General features: G+C 41.6%; 3 protein-coding genes across 4 annotated transcripts; all 3 read left to right on the forward strand.

The window, feature by feature from the left end:
* Positions 1 to 1243: 1243 nt before the first annotated feature.
* Positions 1244 to 3925, forward strand: LOC115741329. Its single transcript, XM_030675200.2, has 4 exons — positions 1244 to 1699; positions 2469 to 2522; positions 3101 to 3160; positions 3644 to 3925. Exons 1-4 carry the CDS (start codon positions 1364 to 1366, stop codon positions 3770 to 3772), a joined length of 579 nt encoding a protein of 192 aa, XP_030531060.1. The 5' UTR covers positions 1244 to 1363; the 3' UTR covers positions 3773 to 3925.
* Positions 3926 to 5371: 1446 nt separating this feature from the next.
* LOC115741331 (gibberellin-regulated protein 14-like) lies at positions 5372 to 6882 on the forward strand. Of its 2 annotated transcripts, XM_030675204.2 has the most exons (4): positions 5372 to 5519; positions 6173 to 6238; positions 6269 to 6305; positions 6537 to 6882. In XM_030675204.2, the coding sequence occupies exons 1-4, from the start codon at positions 5463 to 5465 to the stop codon at positions 6707 to 6709; spliced, it is 333 nt and encodes a 110-aa protein (XP_030531064.1). In that variant the 5' UTR covers positions 5372 to 5462; the 3' UTR covers positions 6710 to 6882. The 2 variants fall into 2 exon arrangements, with proteins under 2 accessions (XP_030531064.1, XP_030531063.1); XM_030675203.2 differs by having other exon boundaries at positions 6173 to 6305.
* A 3876-nt stretch (positions 6883 to 10758) lies between these two features.
* LOC115741348 (peroxidase 63-like) lies at positions 10759 to 18527 on the forward strand. Its single transcript, XM_048283712.1, has 5 exons — positions 10759 to 10891; positions 10972 to 11004; positions 11727 to 11883; positions 12002 to 12183; positions 17096 to 18527. Exons 1-5 carry the CDS (start codon positions 10835 to 10837, stop codon positions 18326 to 18328), a joined length of 1662 nt encoding a protein of 553 aa, XP_048139669.1. The 5' UTR covers positions 10759 to 10834; the 3' UTR covers positions 18329 to 18527.
* The last annotated feature ends 1059 nt before the right edge of the window (positions 18528 to 19586 follow it).

Consider the following 19586-nt stretch of genomic DNA (forward strand, 5'->3'; position numbering starts at 1 on the left):
TTATTTTAAATTATTTTTTATTAATTTGGTGTTTTTATTCTCATTACGGTGAAATTACTGATCTAAGTTTGTAATTTTTTTTAGAATTAATATCACGTGAAATTTCAAATTAATATATTTATAATAATTTTATTTTAAATTATTTTTTTTATTAATTTGGTGTTTTTATCCTCAGTTTGTAATAAGTGTATTATTTTGGGATTTTTTGTGACATTAACCTAATTTAACGAAAATTAAATAAGGATAAATTTGTCATAGGTTTACAGTTTGAGATTTTTTGTGGTTAAAAAATTAATTTGGAGTAAATTTGTTATAAGTGTATTAATTTGAGATTTTTGATGGTTGGAAAAATATTTTGGGGCAAATTCGTCGCATGTACACCAATTTAGAGTTTATCATAGTCAAAAAATATTTTGAGATAAATTTATGAGAGGTGTACCAGTTTGGAGTTTTTTGTAGTTAAAAAAATAATTTAGAAGGAAAATTCCTAATAAGAGCCTGAAGTGTTTTCATTTTTTCAAATAAGAGCTCCAAATGAACATTATTTTAAATAAGGACCTAAAGTACATTTATTTTCTCAAATAATAATCTGAAGTGAATCTTGTTTCAAATAAAGACTTGAAATAGCCATTAAGTCTTAAAAAAGGCCTAATTTCAAGGGTATTTTTGTCATTTTTCTTTATTTGATTTTTTTCTTTTTTAATTAGTCTTTCCCTTTTCTATTTTCTTAAAATTAAAAAAAAAAAAAAGAGGAACGGGCCCTCGCCTCCGACTAGTGACCTCGCCAACCTTCGCCGACCCCCCACCGGCGGTGGGGCAACAGCCACACCTGTGTGGTTGTTTTTATTTTTTGTTAATTTTTTGAAATAAAATAAAATAAAATAAAATCCAAAATGGAGAAATGACGAAAATGCCATTTAGGTCGGGTCTTTTTTTGAAATTCTATGGCCACTTCAGATATTTATTTAAAATAAGATTCATTTGAGATCTTATTTGAGAAAATAATGACACTTTAAATTTTTATTTGAAATTTTTCTTAATTTAAGCTAAATTTATCATTAATATATCAATTTAAGATTTTTCGTCATATTAGTTTTTTTTTTATGCGATGTCCCTCGTGCCCTCTGTTGAAAGCTCGACTATCTCATCTTACCACCTTGCCCCTGTTCTCCAATTTATCGTGACAAAAATACCCTCCACTACCAGCAAGTCGGGTCGAATTATGGAAGACCCAACCCCAGTCATCTGGGTCGGGTATTCGGATAGAGAGCGAAGCACGGAGCTTCAGAAGATAACACTCGCGCTTCTTCGTAACTTTGGAGATAAATTTTCTTGCTTTCTGAGCTCTCTGGATCGATAGACAATGGCCAGCGTCTCCGCATTCGTTACTTCCCACTCCATTGTCAATCCCACAGTATCTCCGAGGAATCCCAGATTGCTTTTTAGCCTTCGCGCGCAAAACCTTCAATTTCAAGCGCGAAAGGAGGTCGTGTCTGCGAACCGCTTGTCGTCGAGCGAGCAAAATCGGAGCCGCTGGATGAGGACAACAGTGAGGTCATCGGAGGAAGAGGAAGCTCCGGTCGCAGAGGCACAAGTCGAAGAAGACGCCTCTTCTTCTTCGTCTTTTTCATCAGCAGCTGAACAACAGACGGTCTCAGTCCCGGTCTCGCCCTCCGACACTCTGACCATGTTCTTTCAGGTATACCAACGAGAACCCATTTGGTTCCTGACGTGAATTTTGCTTATTGTTCTGTTAGTGTCTGTGGTTGGTTTTTGTCTTTGTTTGTCGAAGGGCTTATGAGTTTGTAATTTGTTTGCTAGTCTGGTTGTGGGGGGTTGTGTGCCCTTCCCTTTCTCTGGCAGCAAGCGGGTGATGGGTTGTTGAATTGCTATCTGCATTGTTCTGTTGAGGTAGATCATTAATGGTCGAGTGCTGGCATTGTCATTTTGTTTTCAAGGCGTTCGTGTAGCGCTGGAGTTAACTCTAGATGTTGTCATAGATTGCATTATGTATCAGGAATTGAGAAAAGAAAAGAAGCAAAGAAAGAGCAAGCGCTTTTCTGAAGAGTGAAAAGTATGAGATTTTGAAATTTATAATGAAAGAAATATTTCGTTAACGAGTGCCAGCAATCAAAGGGGAAGTATGTTGACCTATTTTCTTTTTTTCGGATTCGAAAGACCTGGGCCTTTATTCTGTTCAAGGGGATCAAAGATAAAGAATGGGATCGGGGAAACAAAGGCCGGTCTCTATAGGTTAAACAATCAAGGTATTTTGCTGGGCAATTCTTGCATGATTTTGATCTTTATACTCTTTTGCTTGCTGAATAATTTTGATCTTTAAACTCTTGCTCGCTGAATATGTATGTGCTGTGGATGTGTATGCTAGTCTTGTTACAACAGCATGTTGAGCCTCTGCTGTTCATTTAAAAGGTTGATGCTTTGTAGTATTTACTTTTTTATTTCTGTAGGCAGAGGGTACAATGAGCGAGTCAGCCATCCCGGCGGTGACCACTGCGTTGGAGGTAGACCCATTTGTTTTTGTCTCGTCTCATGGTGGAAATACTTTAGTGTGGTATGGAAGTCAATTACCTGTCTTTTGACGGCAAAGTCGAGAAGTTGCTATTAGAAATACAAGTAACCAGGGCGTCAGGCAGCCACGTTCACTGTAAAAGACAAGGTGATCTTATTGACTGCCTGGGGTGGAATACCCAAGTCCAATTTACAGCTTTCATCGCTATACTGTGGAAGCAAGTTGAATTTACTCATTAAACACTAAGAAACTTCTCTTACTTATTTCCAAGTGTGAGAGAAGCTGCTCTGCTGTAGCTTCGACCTCATTTGCCTTTTTTTTCCTTTGGTCTTTTGTCACAAACTTCTACGGATTCCTTATTTTTGTTGCATTTAGGAATACTTTTTTTCTCGGTTGACTGGGCCCGAAATATTCCTTAGTAATATGGTTTTGGACATGGTGTCACTCCTCTGATTTCACTTGTAGTGGAAGTCTGAAAGGAAGCACGCTACTATCGAACTTTTAATAGGTAGTGTTGTGTAATCAAACTACTATTGTGCTGTAACGTGTCCGATTTCTTTTCTCCTCTAGGGAGCTGAGGGCATTACAACTTTGAAGGTTCAAGTTGTCGAAGGCATTGCCAGTGTTGAGGTGAGTGTGGACTCTTAAAGTGTGCATTATGGTTTTGTATTTGCTTTCCATTTGGTTTGGACCTTTTACTGTATTTCAACTCATCTGCATTAGTGACCCCAAGCAAGCATGTACACTGCTAGGTTTATCCTGCAATGCGTCAAACCCATGGAGGAATTGTCCTTTGAGAAGGATGGCCCTAGGATAAGAATCTAGCAGGCCCCTATTAATAAGGAGTTCTATCCGATCTGTGAGTAGATACAGCTATATATCCTGCAAACCATGGAAGACGTTTTAAATGTTGAAGGAGCAAGGGCCAACTCTGGCCTGTCTTTACTTTCTTCATGTCAACGTTTTTCTACCGTGATGTTTCTAATATTGCTCGCCGCATGCTTTGTCATTTATGTTTGTTGAACATTGGACTGCTATGAAGCGTTTATTCTCTTTTGGCCAGAGGGATGTTTGTGGTGCTTATGTTTTGACAATTTCGTCCTTTCTGATTAGTTGACGAAACTGACGACTATACAAGCCACAGGGGTGGCTTCCAGTTTGGTCGAGACCATACAAGGCGCGGGATTCAAGTTACAAACATTGAATCTGAGCTTCGAAGAGGAAGAGGAGGTCCTTGTCTAGATATTTGAACTCTGAACCCATTAGGCATCATCTTTCAAGTTCTGGAGAGATTCTCGGCCCCCAATGTGCCTCTGAAATTGGCATGTGCAGTTATCATTTCAAAAGTGTTGGCACATTCAGATCTTAAAAGAGTTGTTTTCTCTGCGAGGATAACATGGCCAATTCGCATGCATTGAATTCCCGAGTGTTGCTATACCAAGGTATACTCAACCATCCATTTGCTTGGCATGAACTGTAATGGTCTAGATACAGATCTATTGCCGCCTAGGAATGCGTACGCAATGCGCATCCTCTCCTCTTTGCATAGGAGTTCGCATGACATGAGAAGGTGAAGGCATATACATCTAAAACTTTGCCATTGTTTCAAATTGAACACGTTAGTTGCACATTATCTGTCACTGTACTTTGGCATTCTTGTCCTCTGATGATGACAATTGCGTTCTGCATTTGCAAAGAACAGGCGACGAAGTGTAACAGAGGAGGCTACGTCTCTGCCACATGCAACTACTTAAGTATTAGCAAAAGCCTAGTTTAGAACACGACCGGTGAAGTTAATTAAGAGTCCTTACCTTAAACCCTGCTTTTGCGTGAACTGGATGTTACAATTGGCCTCCTCGTTGCAGCTCATTGGTGCCTTCGTACGACCAAAACCCGTTCATCAAACATTATCACGCTTCAGAATACAAATTAGCTAATTATTAACCTTGGATGTGATTACCGTCTCTTCAAGTCATGCTTGAGTCTGATCGGGACCGACGACATTATATAGCATCACAAAATGGCGCCTTTAACACTCACAAACCAAAAAAAAAGGGCCCCAACAAAAAAGATCGCTGTAGAGTAATCGGGTCGAGGTCCTTTTCCACTGTAATTCCATGAGGAAGAGCAATGCGAAAGCGGGTTAAACATCCATTTAAATCGAATTTGATTAATCTCCAGTCGTCCCTGTCAAAACGCACACACGTGTTTAGACTGATGGGTCTCGAATGATCTAATCGACAAAGCCAAGATAAAGCAAATTCATCTAGGGATTGAGAGATTGTACAGTTTTATCTAGGCCAGATTGTGTAAGATGCCAGCTAACCCTATCGTCAGATTGTGCTGGCATTCTCTTAATCTCTCCCATGTGAGATTGTTCAGTGCGAGGCGGTCTTCTTCTTCTCCGGTTGTCAGAATCCTAGGCGGGTTTCCACACGTAGCATGGAGGCACATAGTACTGATTATACTATTCATTTATGTTCGTGTTCCATTAAAAATCCTGCAGATACGATCTTTCTAGGTTAGACCCTCCACGATTAAACTGATTGCCCATGCAGCCATGCATGGAACACGTCGACTCCCAGGATTACTCTCATTGATTCAACTTGCCGCTGACTTGAAAAGTGCGGAATCTACACTTATTACGGGACCATGTGTTGCTGCAACTAAACAAATCCATCGAGCCCGGAGCGTTCGAACCCAGATGCATCAAGTTTAGGCGCAGGTTGATTCTAACTCACCCTGCTTTTATCTGGGGTAGATGTTATCTTTTAGTGTATTGCAGGTGCACCCGAGGAAACTTGTAAATTACCCTTTCTCGACCAGATTTGTTCACTATTTATAGTGAGATTTGTCGTCCGGTTTCGCTCATCGCCGACAAGCACTCACAGAGAGCAATTTCTTTGCACATTCGCGCTTCTCTTTGGCTGAAATGGCTTTCAAGGCTTTCGTCTTCCTGCTCCTGGCTTTGCTCTTGTTCACAACTGGGGTATCCATCTCTTTTGCATAAGCTTAAGAGTAGCTAGTTAGCTAAACTGAGTCAACTTTCATATTCTGTTCCATGTCATTTCGAAATCTCCTCCTCTTTCCTTCTACTTTCATTTATCAATTGCGATAAAGAACACGTAGTTTATGTGGTTCATGAATAGAAAATCAACCGGGCGATTTCATCAAATTTTTCAGATACATTTGTAGTTACTTATGGAGTGGTCCTGGAGCACGGGCATGAGCATTGAGCTCAGTGCTAAAATGCTTGAAATCCAGTGGGAACTTCTTTTTTATGGCCAAAACCTATAGTAGAAGCTGGGTTAATCGTTCTTTCATATCTTAGGGAGAAAGGATTTGTGCAGAATTATTTCTAGAACTTAAGGTAGTGCCTTCGTTCATCACTGAAATCAATCGTTCTTTCATATCTTAGGGAGAAAGGATTTGTGCAGAATTATTTCTAGAACTTAAGGTACTGCCTTCGTTCATCACTGAAATCGCGGCTATACTGCGAGTCCACTGTCCAGCAGCACTAACCAACGATGAATACAACGGATAGAGTTTTTTGGCAGAGTTGTCGTTAAAATCACATGCACGACATACCGCTATAAAGAATGCAAGCGTCTTAAGAGTGACATCCTTTGTAATTTGATGCAGAGCTCAACCAAGGCTCCAGCTCACGCACCAGAGAAACCTCCCATGGCATTTCACCCGCCAGAGAAGGCTCCCATTGCAGTTCACCCGCCAGTGAAGGCTCCCATTGCAGAACCCCCTGTCAAGCCCATCTATGGTAAATAGTAGCGCCAATTCATCCCTTGCCCTTAAACAAAAAGAAACCGAAAAAAGATTGAAAAGCTTACATGCAACAGCAGAAAATAACAGTGTCCACAAGTAACGCCGTGACACGGCGAATTCGCATTTGAAATAGGAATTGCCATCTGTTCCCTCGTTCTCAGTTCGTTTTTCTTTTCCTTTCCGGTAGCGTAATACAATTCTATCTAATTTCCCAAAAAAAACACAGAATGCGTGGAGCCGTGCGAGGAGCACTGCAAGGATCACCAGAAGAAGAGGCCGTGCATGAAGTCGTGCACGGCATGCTGCAAGAAGTGCAACAAGTGCGTGCCTCTGGGAACTTCAAAGTGCTCCGACTGGGACTATGTCCTCATCCATGGAGAGCGTGTTGCTTGCCCTTAATGATCTGCAAAAAAAAAATGTGATTAGCCATTGCTTCATCTTGCTTGGATGTGGTTGTGTTTACTTCATATATTGTCCAGTACTTAGTACTTTTGATTTGCTTTGATCATGTAATAAGATCCCATATGGGAGGATGTTCCATAAAAAAAAGTTGCAAAGCTTCGTTTGTCAAATAGAAGTGCATAAAATAAAGTCTTTAACTCCACAAAATGATCAAGCTATCTTGTCGCTGAACATATGATTTCAACCGGCTTCTCCATCTGTAACTGTATTGGTCTGCAGTTCATAGTTTAACAATCAGCCTTCTCGTATGTGAGGACGGCGCCCCCGCTCCAGATCCGTATGAATCATCAAAATTTGACAAATCCCGAGTGCGAATCTCTTGCTGCGTAAAAACATGCAGAAAAGATATTTTCTTTGTTAGACGGTCCCTCCACGATTAAATCAACTACCGCATGAAGTTTGTATCGTTAACTCTCAGGATGAATCTCATCGATTCAACTTGCAACAGCTAAAAAGCTTACACGAGAAGCACAGAATCTACACCATTTTCAAGACCATGTACGACTGCAATTATACAAATCCATCGAGCCCAGAGCAGTCGAACTCAGATGCATCAAATTGGCACAGGTTGATCCTAACTCATCATATGTTCATCTGGGGTAGATGTGATCTTTAGTGTACCGCAAGTGCACCCATGAAAACTCATAAATTGCGATTTCTTGACCAAAATTTTCTTTATTTATAGCACATTTTTTGGCCGATTTCGCCCGTCATCTTTGCACACACAAGCTTTCTGTCTCTGAAATGGCTTTCAAGGCTTTCCCCTTCCTGATCCTGACTTTGCTCTTGTTTGCAACCAGGTATGAATCTCTTGCATAAGATGAGAGTGGCTAATTAGCTAAACTAAGTCGTTTTTACTTTTATATTCTGTTGTATGTTCTTTCAAATTCAATCCTGCTTAATTAGTTCCTTCTCGCTTCTTCTTTTTTCGATTGATCAATTGCAATAATAATCTGTAGTTTATGTGGTTCATGAATAGAAAATCAACCGGGTGATTCTTCGGATTTCTCAGATACTTTCTTAGAGAACTTTTTTTTTTTTTGTGGCCAATACCTATAGCAAAAGCTTAGTCAATTGTTCTTTCACATCTTAGGCAGAAAGGATTTGTGCACAATTATTTCTAGGATTTAGGTAACGTCTTCGTTCATTGCTAAAAGCACGGCTATTCCTGGAGCACCAACTAGTCCTTTCCTTATTACGATCGCCTCATCTTATCATGGGCATACCAATGAAATGAGTCATGGTCCACCATCGGGGCGGCACTAACCTACAACTCCATACAACGGATAGAGTTTTTCGACAGTGTTATCGCTAAAATCACGTGCATGACATACCAGAATAACGTAAGTAAGAGTCCTCAGGGTAACATTCTTTGTAATTTGATGAAGAGTTCAACCAAGACTCCAGCTCACGCACCAGAGATGCCTCCCATGATAGTTCATTAGCCAGAGAAGGCTCCCAGGGCGGACCGTCCTGTCATATCCATCTATGGTGAATAATAGCATCAATTCATGCCTTGCCCTAGAAAACGAAGAAAAGAAAAAGATGGAGTCTATAAAAAATTTATGTTCTTGAAATTATTAACTTCTGTACTCTGTTCGATCCACCCCATTTCCACAAGGAGTGCCGCGATGATGCGACAAATTTGCAGTTGAAATGGGAATCACTATATGTTCCCTCGTTCTCAGCTCGTGTCCCCAGGATGCATGGTGCCAGTGCAAGGAGCACCGGAAGAAGAGGCCGTGCATGAAGCTGTGCATGGCATGCTGCAGGCAGTGCCACGGCTGCGTGAGTCTGGGGACTTCTGTGGACGAGGAGATGTGCCCCGGCTGGAAGTATGTTGTGTCGCCCATTCAGAGTCTTATGTTTGCCCTTAAAATTTGGAAAAAAAAAATGTGATCAGCCTTCGCTTCATGTTAGCCTTTCGCCTTTAAGCAAGCAAAAACATACAGAGTTTGTAACTCCTCAAAATGATCGAAGTAACTGGTAATTGAACATCAGATTTCGAACAGCTTCTGCATCTGCGAATATATTTTCCTTCGCAAGCAACACTGATCATATGACCATCTACAATGTGTTATTAGTCAGGGTAAAGAAAATCTTTGCGCAAATCATCAGATTAACAGCATCCCGCTAGCGAAAGAGTTTCTTCAAGCAAAGTGGGAGCCAATGAAATCGCCACACCCAATATAGAAATATAAGCATATGGAATGGAATAAAACTCATTCAATAAGCCTTGAGATCTGCATTACACAGTTTAGCAATCAGCCTTCTCATGTGTGACGATGGAGCCCCGCTCTAGATCCTTATAAACCATCAAATTCTACGAATCCCAAGTGTGAATCTCTTGAACTCCACTAGATTCATTTGAATGCATGCACTCGATTCATGTGATAATTGTCCAATGGAAGGAGGCTTCATCCTCTGCGAAGAGTCCGAAAGACATGCCAAGTCAAGACGTCTACGATGAACAAAATGATGATCCTGGAGATCCACCAGCGTCTAGGGCTTTAGCTTTGTCTTAGATGACTTCTCCACTGCTACGACTGTGAAAAACTTGACGGGGTCATTTTCTTTTGGCCAGGATTGAAGATGAACGCATCTCCATTACCTATGGTGACTAAAAATGAATTCGCCATTTTCTTTTGGCCAGTCTTAACCATTCATGAAAGAGGACGACCCGAACATTGTAGGTTCACAGATCGCTCTCAAACGACTGACCGAACGTTTCCCGACAGAAGGAAGAAGTTGCTCTTCAAGAGAGCGGAAAAGAGGTTGCATATTCCTTTCGAAACAAAAGGTTCTCAATTGTTGCACATAATATGAAAAACTCTTACAATGGGGAGATCACGTGTATAAACAAGCATTTGAGATGTCCTCGACTTCTTTAGATGTCACTTGAGATGGCGACAGATAACATGACAGGAGAGCAAGAGTGGTTTCGAACATCACATATGGTTAAGGCCTAACACTTAGAAATCCAATCTACAAATTGGTGAATGCACATGCAGAGAGAAGTTTCTAGGCCCATGTCCCACTTGCTCTTAGCACATTGACCATCTCTGGGAGACAACGCATATGACATCACATGTAGAGAGAGAGAGACATTGAAGAGCAGAACGAGAGAATCCCACCGTCTACTGCTCAAATCTCAGTTTTGTTTCAGGCGAAGGTGGCCTGGCATTCAGCCTTGTAGAGGACTCTCTAGATTAATCCTAGTGCTAATACAATAAGATATACCCAGAGCCAAAATCTGACTCGCTGGAAATAGGAAAAAAGTAAAGCTCAGGGATCAAGATTCAAGACCCTTCACGCCTTCCTTTCTAGACAGGCATCACTCAAAACAAATCTGGAGTTAGACATTTAGACCCCACTTAGCAAGAAAGGCTTGGTGTTCGGAAAAGAATCATGAATATGCTACCCCAACCATTAATATTCACCGCAGAGGAAGGAAGAGTGTGTGAAAAGGACTTCATGTCACCGCTAATACAACTGGCATCTGACACCAAAGCATCTTCACTTCACTTGCCATTACCAAACTTTGACACTGTAAAAACATGATTCAAGAAATGCAGCATTTCCCTCGTCCAAAGAGAGAGAGAGAGAGAGAGAATGACATCAACTTACTATTATCTTGCAAAAAAGAGCAGCTGTCAAAGACGATTACTGCATGCAAGTTCCGAAGAAGAGGCCTCGTGTATGCTGTACAGGAATCCAAAAAAAATTAAAATCTTGTGCAGAGGCTGAGCTCGAATATAGTAACTATAGATAACAGAGACAGACGGATCTTGGGACATGGGGGTCTAAGCCAAAGTCAGATTTCTGACATCAAAGGCCATAACTATTGTCCTCTGCCCAGCTGGCACACACTTGACTGAACCCGCCCACACCACCTCTCCTCGTGTCTCGTAATATCTCGCTCCCTCACCCCTCGCTCTGTGAGCTCTGCTCTATTTAAAGCTGGTAATGCTGTTGCTCTCTTCCTCAGCTAATCGTCCCGAAGAGAAGCTCTCTTTGATCTCATCTCTTTCGAGTTTCTGCCACTTTCGTTGCCATTCCCCCATGGCCTTCAAAGCCGTGCTCTTCTTGGTGGCCGCTTTCCTCTTGATAAACACAAGGGTACTCTCTCTCCCTCTTCCCCCTGTTTGTGGGTGGGCGTGCCTTCTCTGTGGTCTAAAATCGTTGTCTTCTTTTGACAGGTTTCGTCCAGTGATGAGGAACTCAAGATGAAGGTAACGTCTAGGATCCTGTGAAATTTTGTGTGAATCCTCCATTCTATGCGCATCAATGGTTTGGCGACTTGGAGGAGTAGGATACAGTGCTGGGTTGTTCAGCAAAAAGTGGGCGTTCATTTGTTTGTTTTCCACCTTCTAGAGAGATGCTCACATGGATTTGGGTAGTCTAATATTAAGATTTCTGTGACATACATGACATACATGACAACGGTAACATTACTCAAATCGGGCCAACCAAATAAAAATGGAGGGTCTGATTTGAGTCACATCATGTGTTGAAAGGAAGGAAAAAGACGTGGACGGAAATTTTTTGGGGTTTGAAAAATTTTAAATCCCAAACGTGGCTCAAATCAAACCGTCCGATCACGTATATTACAGAAATCTCAATATTAGGCGATCCGGATCTTGCTCACGTTTATTGGACTACCAGCAAAAACATGTACTTTCTAATTTTAATTCGCCTAAGTCCTGCAAAGTGAGAATAGTAAGGTCTAGCATTCACAAAGAGACAAGATTAGTCAACAACCTCACTGATTGACTCTGTCCAGAAAAATCCAAGCCTCTATTATCTTTCAACGGATAAGACGCCACGTACCCTTGTCCGCAATTTTAGAGCCATTTCTAGTATGTCCGGTTGAATCACGTTAAAGTCGCCTGATCAAATGAAATTTGATGTCCTTTCTTGCAAAGTATAGATTGAACGACCAAGATCGTTGCAGGCTCCGTCTCCACCGTATGCCAAAGTCCCAGTGGCAGCTCCTGCGCCGGCCAAGTTGCCAGCCAAACCACCAGCCCTATCTCCTCCGTCGAAGGCGACACCGCCACCTGCGAAGCCTCCCACACCCACACCATTGCCCCCAGTGAAGTCCAAAGCAGGTAGCGATCTTTCCCTCTCCTGATGTTTTTTATTTTATTTTTAATTATTATTCTCTTGTCCTGTCCTCTTTCACTGAGGCAGGCATTTCATCAAACGCTTCGGTGGGTGTCTCTGCAGATTGCATCCCACTCTGCGACCAGAGGTGCAAGCTCCACTCCAGGAAGAGGGTGTGCATGAGGGCGTGCATGACGTGCTGCGACCGATGCAGGTGCGTGCCTCCGGGGACGTACGGGAACCAAGAGATGTGCGGGAAGTGCTACACCGGCATGACCACCCACGGCAACAGGGTCAAGTGCCCGTGAAGTGCTCGACTCATTTCCTCGGCGACGTCACGGGACTCTTTAATAAAAGTTTCGAAAACAGAGGTGGGGGAAACCAATGGTTTTCCACGGAGGATTTGCTGGAGTTTCGGCTGATGCCAAAAGGCTTTGCCTATCTTAATCTGTAATTTGGGTTTTTAATTATGTGGATTTAATTTTAATCTGTCAGTTTAGCCTTAAATTTTTTAATTATGTTAATTTAGTTTTAAATTTCTAGATGTTTAAGCTGAGTACCTGTGGCGACCTACTTGCTAAGTCTAAAAAGTTATGGCCCGAGGTAGACATGGCCAAATGAAACCGGGGGCCCGGAACTGACCCGTTAATCGGGCTGAAAGTTCCAACCCGTTTTTTTTTTTTCTAAAGGGGGGGCCCGGGAGGAAAGAGTTATTGGGCTCGGGAACCGGAACCAGAACCTGAACTTGCCCGAAATCGGCGGTTCCACCTTTTCTAGGAACCGGAATCGGTAGTTTGGACAAACCGGCCACGTCTAGCCCGAGGCCTTGCCCATACTTTGTCAGCTGGCCTGAGTGGACGAGCCCCGCTTCTGGGCTGAAGAAGGTAATATACGCTTGTGCAAAGCCCACCCAAATCTTACTTTAGGCCTTGTGGGCTTGGTCATGCTCGGTCTGGCACCAGGCCCACTATCGGGTCTCGTTAAGAAGAACGTCTTTTGACCAATTTTTTGTATTATGACCAAGCAAATCAGTACCAAAGATTGTCAACTTCCACATTCGACGTAAAATATTGGAGAGTTGGCCACGACAGGATGCGTCTACAGACACTTTGAGATGTAAGGAGTGATCATGATTTCGGGGATAAAACTGGAACCGGAGAGAACCGGTTTGATTTTAGGTTCTAAGTTCAAGGGCATGCAAAGTAGGTTTCAAGTTCCAAAACAGAGGAACCGGTTTTGACGGCTAGGTTTTATGTGGAACCTAAAACAACTCTTTGTGTTCTTCTTGTTTTATGTCTTTATGTAATCGAACGGTATTCTGTTACATCTAATGATGAGTTTGTAATCTATAATAACTAGTGCGAGTTTTCATTTTCAGCCATATTCATAAGTGATACTTTTACTTTGTTAATATTTCATATTTTTCATGTGTCAAATATGAAACGTGGTAAGTGAATTGCATCGGTAAATGACGGTCGTTAAAGGCAATGTTTCACTGCAATCGTTCAATTGAGAATGCATATCTAACTTGAGTAGACCCCGGAACCTATGTCCAAATAGGTTCTTAGTTCCAGAGTATGTAAGGTAGATCGGTGTTCCAAAAATTAGAGAACTAATTCATAATTAGCAAGTTTCGGGTGAAACGTGAACCGACCTTAGAACCGCTTACCCTTAGCAATAAGTGTGTTGTGCTACTCGAATTCAATGCCCAATTCGTATTATGAATGCGGATCATGTGGATTTCATCCACCGTGATAATCCAAAACCTTGCCAAATTTATGAATTATTAACGTAAAAAAATATAGCTCATCTTTTTCATAGTGTTTTAATTTTCAAAACATTGATCTTCATTTTACAAAATTAGGACAAGGGCTGGTTAGCGATGGATTTATTTATATCTGCCATACAGGTACGATCAGACATGAAAATTGTTTTTGTCGATGTACGGACGCCGTCGTTTTATTCAAGATCGAGGATATTATTACACAACTGTCTCTGTGCATTAAAGCCAACAACGAGTGTCGGCGTTGAAGCGTGTTTTTTTTTTTCCAAAAAAAAAAAGTTATAGAAGACATAAGGGAACAATATTTGCATAGATGAGCTGTAAAATTGGAGGCAATGGGGGTGGGACCGTCGAGCACATGAACATGCAACATTAATATGTCATTTCATCGACAGATCAATGTCACTAGAAACTTAGCAACACCAATCTTTATTTATTATTTTGTGTAAATCTGAGCTATCCACGATCTATAATTTGACATCGTGTAGATCACAAATTAAAAAAAAAAAAAAGGAAATGAAAAAAGGAAATCACTTTCGCTTGCCGTAATTATTAAAAAAGTCATAAATTTACAGTAATTATGACGATTCGGTCCAAAACTCTTTTTTTTTTTTTCAATTTAGTTCTAAATCCGAATTCAATCCATTTGACCAGCCGGTGCTAATGTGGCGATTTTTTTTAATAATTATGTAATATTTTCTTAATTTTTTAATAATTTGTTTCTCTCGTCTATTTCTTTTCAATTTTTTTGGTTTGGGAAGGCAGGAAACTGTCGACCACCGCCCGAAGGTCGGCAACCTCCGCCGGCCCTTGGGTGAGGGTTGGGACCCCTTGCCCGGGGGTTGGCGGAGGTCGCCGGCCCAACCACAAAAGAAAAAAGGCAAAACAAAATTCTTAAAAATGTAAAAAGATTCGTTAAAATATTTAAAAAATATTAAAATACTATTAAAGCATCGATCCGCCAAAATGGACTGAATTCGCATAATTGCACCGAATTGACAAACAAAAAAATTTAAGACTGAATTGACACAATTACAATATATTTTATGACTTTTTTTTTTATAGTAATTTTCTCTATAAACAACTGCCGTTTTGAAAAAGTAAATGGGCGAGCTCGGCCGACTTATTATGTTTCGTCGAGATTTAAGTCTTGTTTGACTTGTTTTATTTATTCCTCGTGATTGTTTTTTGCACCGGATTGTGCTGGAGGGTTGATGTTGCCTTCAGATATAGCCCGTGGCACATGGATCCGGCATGTGAGCCACCAAATACGCGCCAAAAATTCAGGTTCTTTTGCCCCTTTTGCCCCTCCCGACAGCTGGGATTTACGAGTGGCGGGTAAGGGCAACCATACCACTATTCTGCATTTACGGTGCATTCATTCCTCGTAATAGGACAAAAGGACGGTATTTTCGAAAAAGAGGTAATTATTTTCTCCAATTTTTTAAGGTCGTTTTTTTTTATAAAAGAAAACTATGTTTCTTGATTAATCTTTCATCAATCAAATTTCGAAAAATTTGAAAAACGTTTTCTTGAAAGTTATTTTTCATTAGATAAAAAATAAATTATTTGATTTTTTTATTTGATTTTTTTAAGTGATTGCTCATATTGTTTGAGATAATTAACCAATAAAAAATATTTTCACTATGGAAAACAACTTATGTCTCAATATTTCGTGGACGATAAGAGAAAAAGATTTGTTCGTTCGTCTTGTGTGTGATTTAAGTTAGTTTTGTGAAAGTACTTTTCAAATCATTTATTTTTCTGTAAACAAACAGCACCTTAAATAAAATCCTTTAATTTAAATGTCTGACACGTGTTATCGAGACCCTCGTTAAGCAATTCCTCTAAATATGTATACTAACAATAGACCAAATATACATCGACCTTTGTTGTCCCCACTCCCCCCCACCCCCCAAAAAAAAAAAAAAAACACAAACTCCTAATGTCCCATGAAGAGTGTTGTCAAAATATTGTCCGACATCGCTTGATTATAGATCTTATGCGCCCTTCAAATTTATGGTTTCCTTCCATTTATAAATTGAAGCTTTTGAGTTGGACTTTCGTTTGTTAGCACGTAATTAATTAGGACATTAATCCAATAATGATCCGTGAATTGGGGATTCGGAGAAAGTAACCCAATTAATCATTCCCAAAAAAAAAATATCTGCTTATGACCGAAATCGGTGATCCATAACCAGTGTTTTCAACCAAATAGTTTTTTTAATACCATTTATCTCATTATAATTGTTAGGTCTATCAGTTAATTAAGGGGGGAATTAGACTAAGTATCCACTAATCACGTGCACTGCACGCTCTCCCGCGAAATTTTCTCTCTCGCCAAATTAGCCCACCTCGTATTGTGCGTTCCTGAGCCAGCTGGTGTCTACTGTATTCTTCGTTCCCGGCATCTTGTTCCAGTAACTGCTTTCCACTGACCCCCAACGCACGCGCCACTAACCTCCCACGCGCCCCCATAAATCAAATTAAGAAAACCTCAAGCGGTAGTTACTAAGTTAAATTAATTTTAAGATAATTATCAGAAAAGTCCTAATCGTACTGTACAATTACTAATTCAACAATAAGTTATTTAATTGTACCGAGTTAGTCCTACAATTTATCAATGCAATCCTTTCGGCTAATTATACGGATAATATATTTACGAATTAAGTTGACACAATCGAAATGATTGGTACTAAATTTTATAAAATTAATAAAATATTTAAAATTAATTCAGCACAATTTAAAAATTCAGGATTGAATTGGCTGTTATATAATAAATTTATGATTTTTTTGAACAAAATTTTCAATTAATTTTGAAATGCACGAGTTGAGTATAGATTCCATTCATACAATGAACTTTTCATTAAATGGCTTAGGAGCATTTTCCTGTAACATTTCGTGATTGATTTTGTTGCACGGAGAAACTATTTGACATAACTTTCCGACAATGACTTCAATTTTCAAATTGGAATGAAAGTAATCCTTTAACAAAACAGTTGTAGTAACATCTTTGTTTGATATAGAATTATTGTGAAATGAAAAGCTGTTGCGAAATAAAAGGTTTTACAGAAATGAACTCCTTGTAATAAAATTATGGGTTAATCGCCTATTAATTTTAGTTCAATGTGTAACGTGATCCTATAATTTTTTTAAGGTGATCTATAAACTTTGACTCAATATGTAATGTCGTTCATGAACTTTTAATTTGTTTAATATGATCTTTGAACTTTGAACTTGTTTAATTTAGTCTATATATTTTTAATTTATTCAACGTCGTCTTTCAATTAATTCAAGATAATATTGAACATATTCATATGATACAGAGACGAAATTGAACAAATTTTAAGAATTGCATTGAATAAATTAAAAATTCAGTAGCGTTATTCCAAGTCGTATTAAATTTAAAATTGGCAAAAACTTGGGATGTTTAGTCTAAAATTATTGTGAAAGTGGGGCCCGCCGTCCAGCATGCATACCGTGATTGGCGGTGTGCCAGCTGGCACGTGCACGCCCGCCCCATTAGCAAAAAAAAAAAAAAAACCCACTCCTCAGTCTCTGCCAGTGAGTCTCGCTCCTCGAGAAAATCTCTCTCTTCCTCCCTTCATCTTCTCCTCTCTCTCTCTCTCTCCGAAGCAGAAGCTCTAACGACAATGTCGCCGACGCCGCCGCCGCACTGCTCAGCTCTCCTCCGCATTGCGCCGCTCCTCCTCGCCCTCCTCCTCGTCTCCTCCGCCGGCCCCTCCTCAGCCCGCCTCACCACCGACTACTACGCCAAGTCCTGCCCGCGCTTCCTCCAGATCATCCAGGACACCGTCACCGCCAAGCAGATCTCCACCCCCACCACAGCCGCCGCCACCCTCCGTGTCCACTTCCACGACTGCTTCGCCAACGGCTGCGACGCCTCCATCCTCCTCTCCGCCGCGCCCCTCTCCCCACCTCCCGAGCGCGACGCCGACATCAACCTCTCCCTCCCCGGCGATGCCTTCGACCTCGTCGTCCGCGCCAAGACCGCCCTCGAGCTCGCCTGCCCCGTCACCGTGTCCTGCTCCGACATCCTCGTCGTCGCCGCGCGCGACCTCGTCACCATGCTCGGCGGCCCCTACTACGACGTCGCCCTCGGCCGCCGCGACTCCCGGATCTCCCGCGCCTCCCTCGTCGCCGGTCTCCTCCCGCGGCCCAACATGACCGTGTCGGAGCTCCTCTCCCTCTTCGCCGCCCGGGGGTTCTCCGCCCAGGAGATGGTGGCCCTCGCCGGCGCCCACACCGTCGGGCTCTCCCACTGCAATGAGTTCAGCTCCGGGATCTACGGCTTCAGCAAGTCCTCCTCGTTCGACCCGAGCTACAACCCGAGGTTCGCTCAGGGGCTGCAGAAGGCCTGCGCCAGCTACGGCACGGACCCCACGCTGTCCGTGTTCAACGACGTGATGACGCCGAACAAGTTCGACAACATGTACTACCAGAACCTGCCCAAGGGGCTGGGCCTGCTGGCGTCGGATCGGGGGCTGTACGGGGATCCGAGGACGAGGCCGTTCGTGGAGATGTACGCCAAAGACCAGGGCACGTTCTTCAGGGACTTCGCTAAGGCGATGCAGAAGCTGAGCCTCTATGGGGTCCAAACCGGGAGGAGAGGCGAGATCAGGCGAAGGTGTGATGCTGTCAACTAGATCTCCTCTCATTTCTCGACGGTTGTCGATTCTTGTTCTCTTTGGTGTGTTATGATCGAGAGAGCGAGATGGGGTTGAGGATGAGGGGTGGGATTTTTCATTTTGTATTCAAATTTCTTCTTGGGGCCAATATGTATACGTGATGATGATGTTTGTACTGGAGTTAAAGGCATTATAGATGACAAAAATTTCACTTTTTTGAATTCTTGGGGGGCAGTTGGTTCTTGACGACTTCGCTGGTTTGCAATTCTTCTTCTGGGTTTGTTTCGTTGTCTGTTCTTGAGCATCAGGGCTCGGCTCGGCTCAGCTCCGCTCCTGCTGCTTCTCTTCTTCTTTGTCAAAAGGAATAATCGTCCTCTGTTTCAGCTTTGCCTTCTTCCTTTTTAAGAAAAAAGTTATTTGCAGTGACGGATTTGATTTGAGGCATCAACTCCGACTAGGGTAAAGGTAAGAGGAGGAGAACTGGAAAGTGGAAAGTGGTAAGAGGTGCTTTCCTTTCTTGCCTTCCTTTTCTGGTGTAGAAGTGGTCATTTTTGCTTTTATCACGTAATTGGTTGATTGGAAGATGGACTCTTTACATTTTCGTTTTCTTTTTCATTCGTTTTAAGGTCTTCAATCTATGAATACGATTGTCTTTTTCAACGTCTGTCGATTTAACTCTTTTTTCCGATGGGTGGTTAGTACTAGTACCATAAACCCAAAAAAATCCCTACGGGGAGACATTTGCAGCAAAATTTGTTCCAAAATAATGTCAAGTCGATAAGAGTCGCCCGGCCACATTCACTGAGAACTAATTTTAATGCCCCAAAAATTGCTGCATCATGACGACTCTGTCCTTTCCTCAGCTTGTGTCTAATGTCTCCCTTAAAATTACTGACGTGAAAAAAACACGCGGCAAGCAATTTGGATTATCAGCAGCGGGGTGGATTCAACACGGAAATTCAACATAAAATGGCGTCCTCAATGAATAAGCCAGATCCGAAGCAAAATGAATTGGATTAGAAACTTCGCTAATTTTGCCTTAACGGCTCCCTCACTTTTGAAAAATCTTCTGAAGTCCCTCATTTTGCCTTAAGTCTTATGCTTAGGAGTTTGGTACATTTGTCATAAATATACAGTCCTGATATCTTTTGCGATACAAAAATTAGGTTGAGGGTAAATGTAACATGGGTTCCATCGGTTCGAAATTTGGATTACCGGTCGGGATTGTTTGGGTGGTATTTAACAGTTTTCTGAATGATCCACCTTGATGCTTCAA

Source organism: Rhodamnia argentea, chromosome 8 (assembly GCF_020921035.1).
Source record: "Rhodamnia argentea isolate NSW1041297 chromosome 8, ASM2092103v1, whole genome shotgun sequence".
In the NCBI taxonomy this organism is placed as follows: domain Eukaryota; kingdom Viridiplantae; phylum Streptophyta; class Magnoliopsida; order Myrtales; family Myrtaceae; genus Rhodamnia; species Rhodamnia argentea.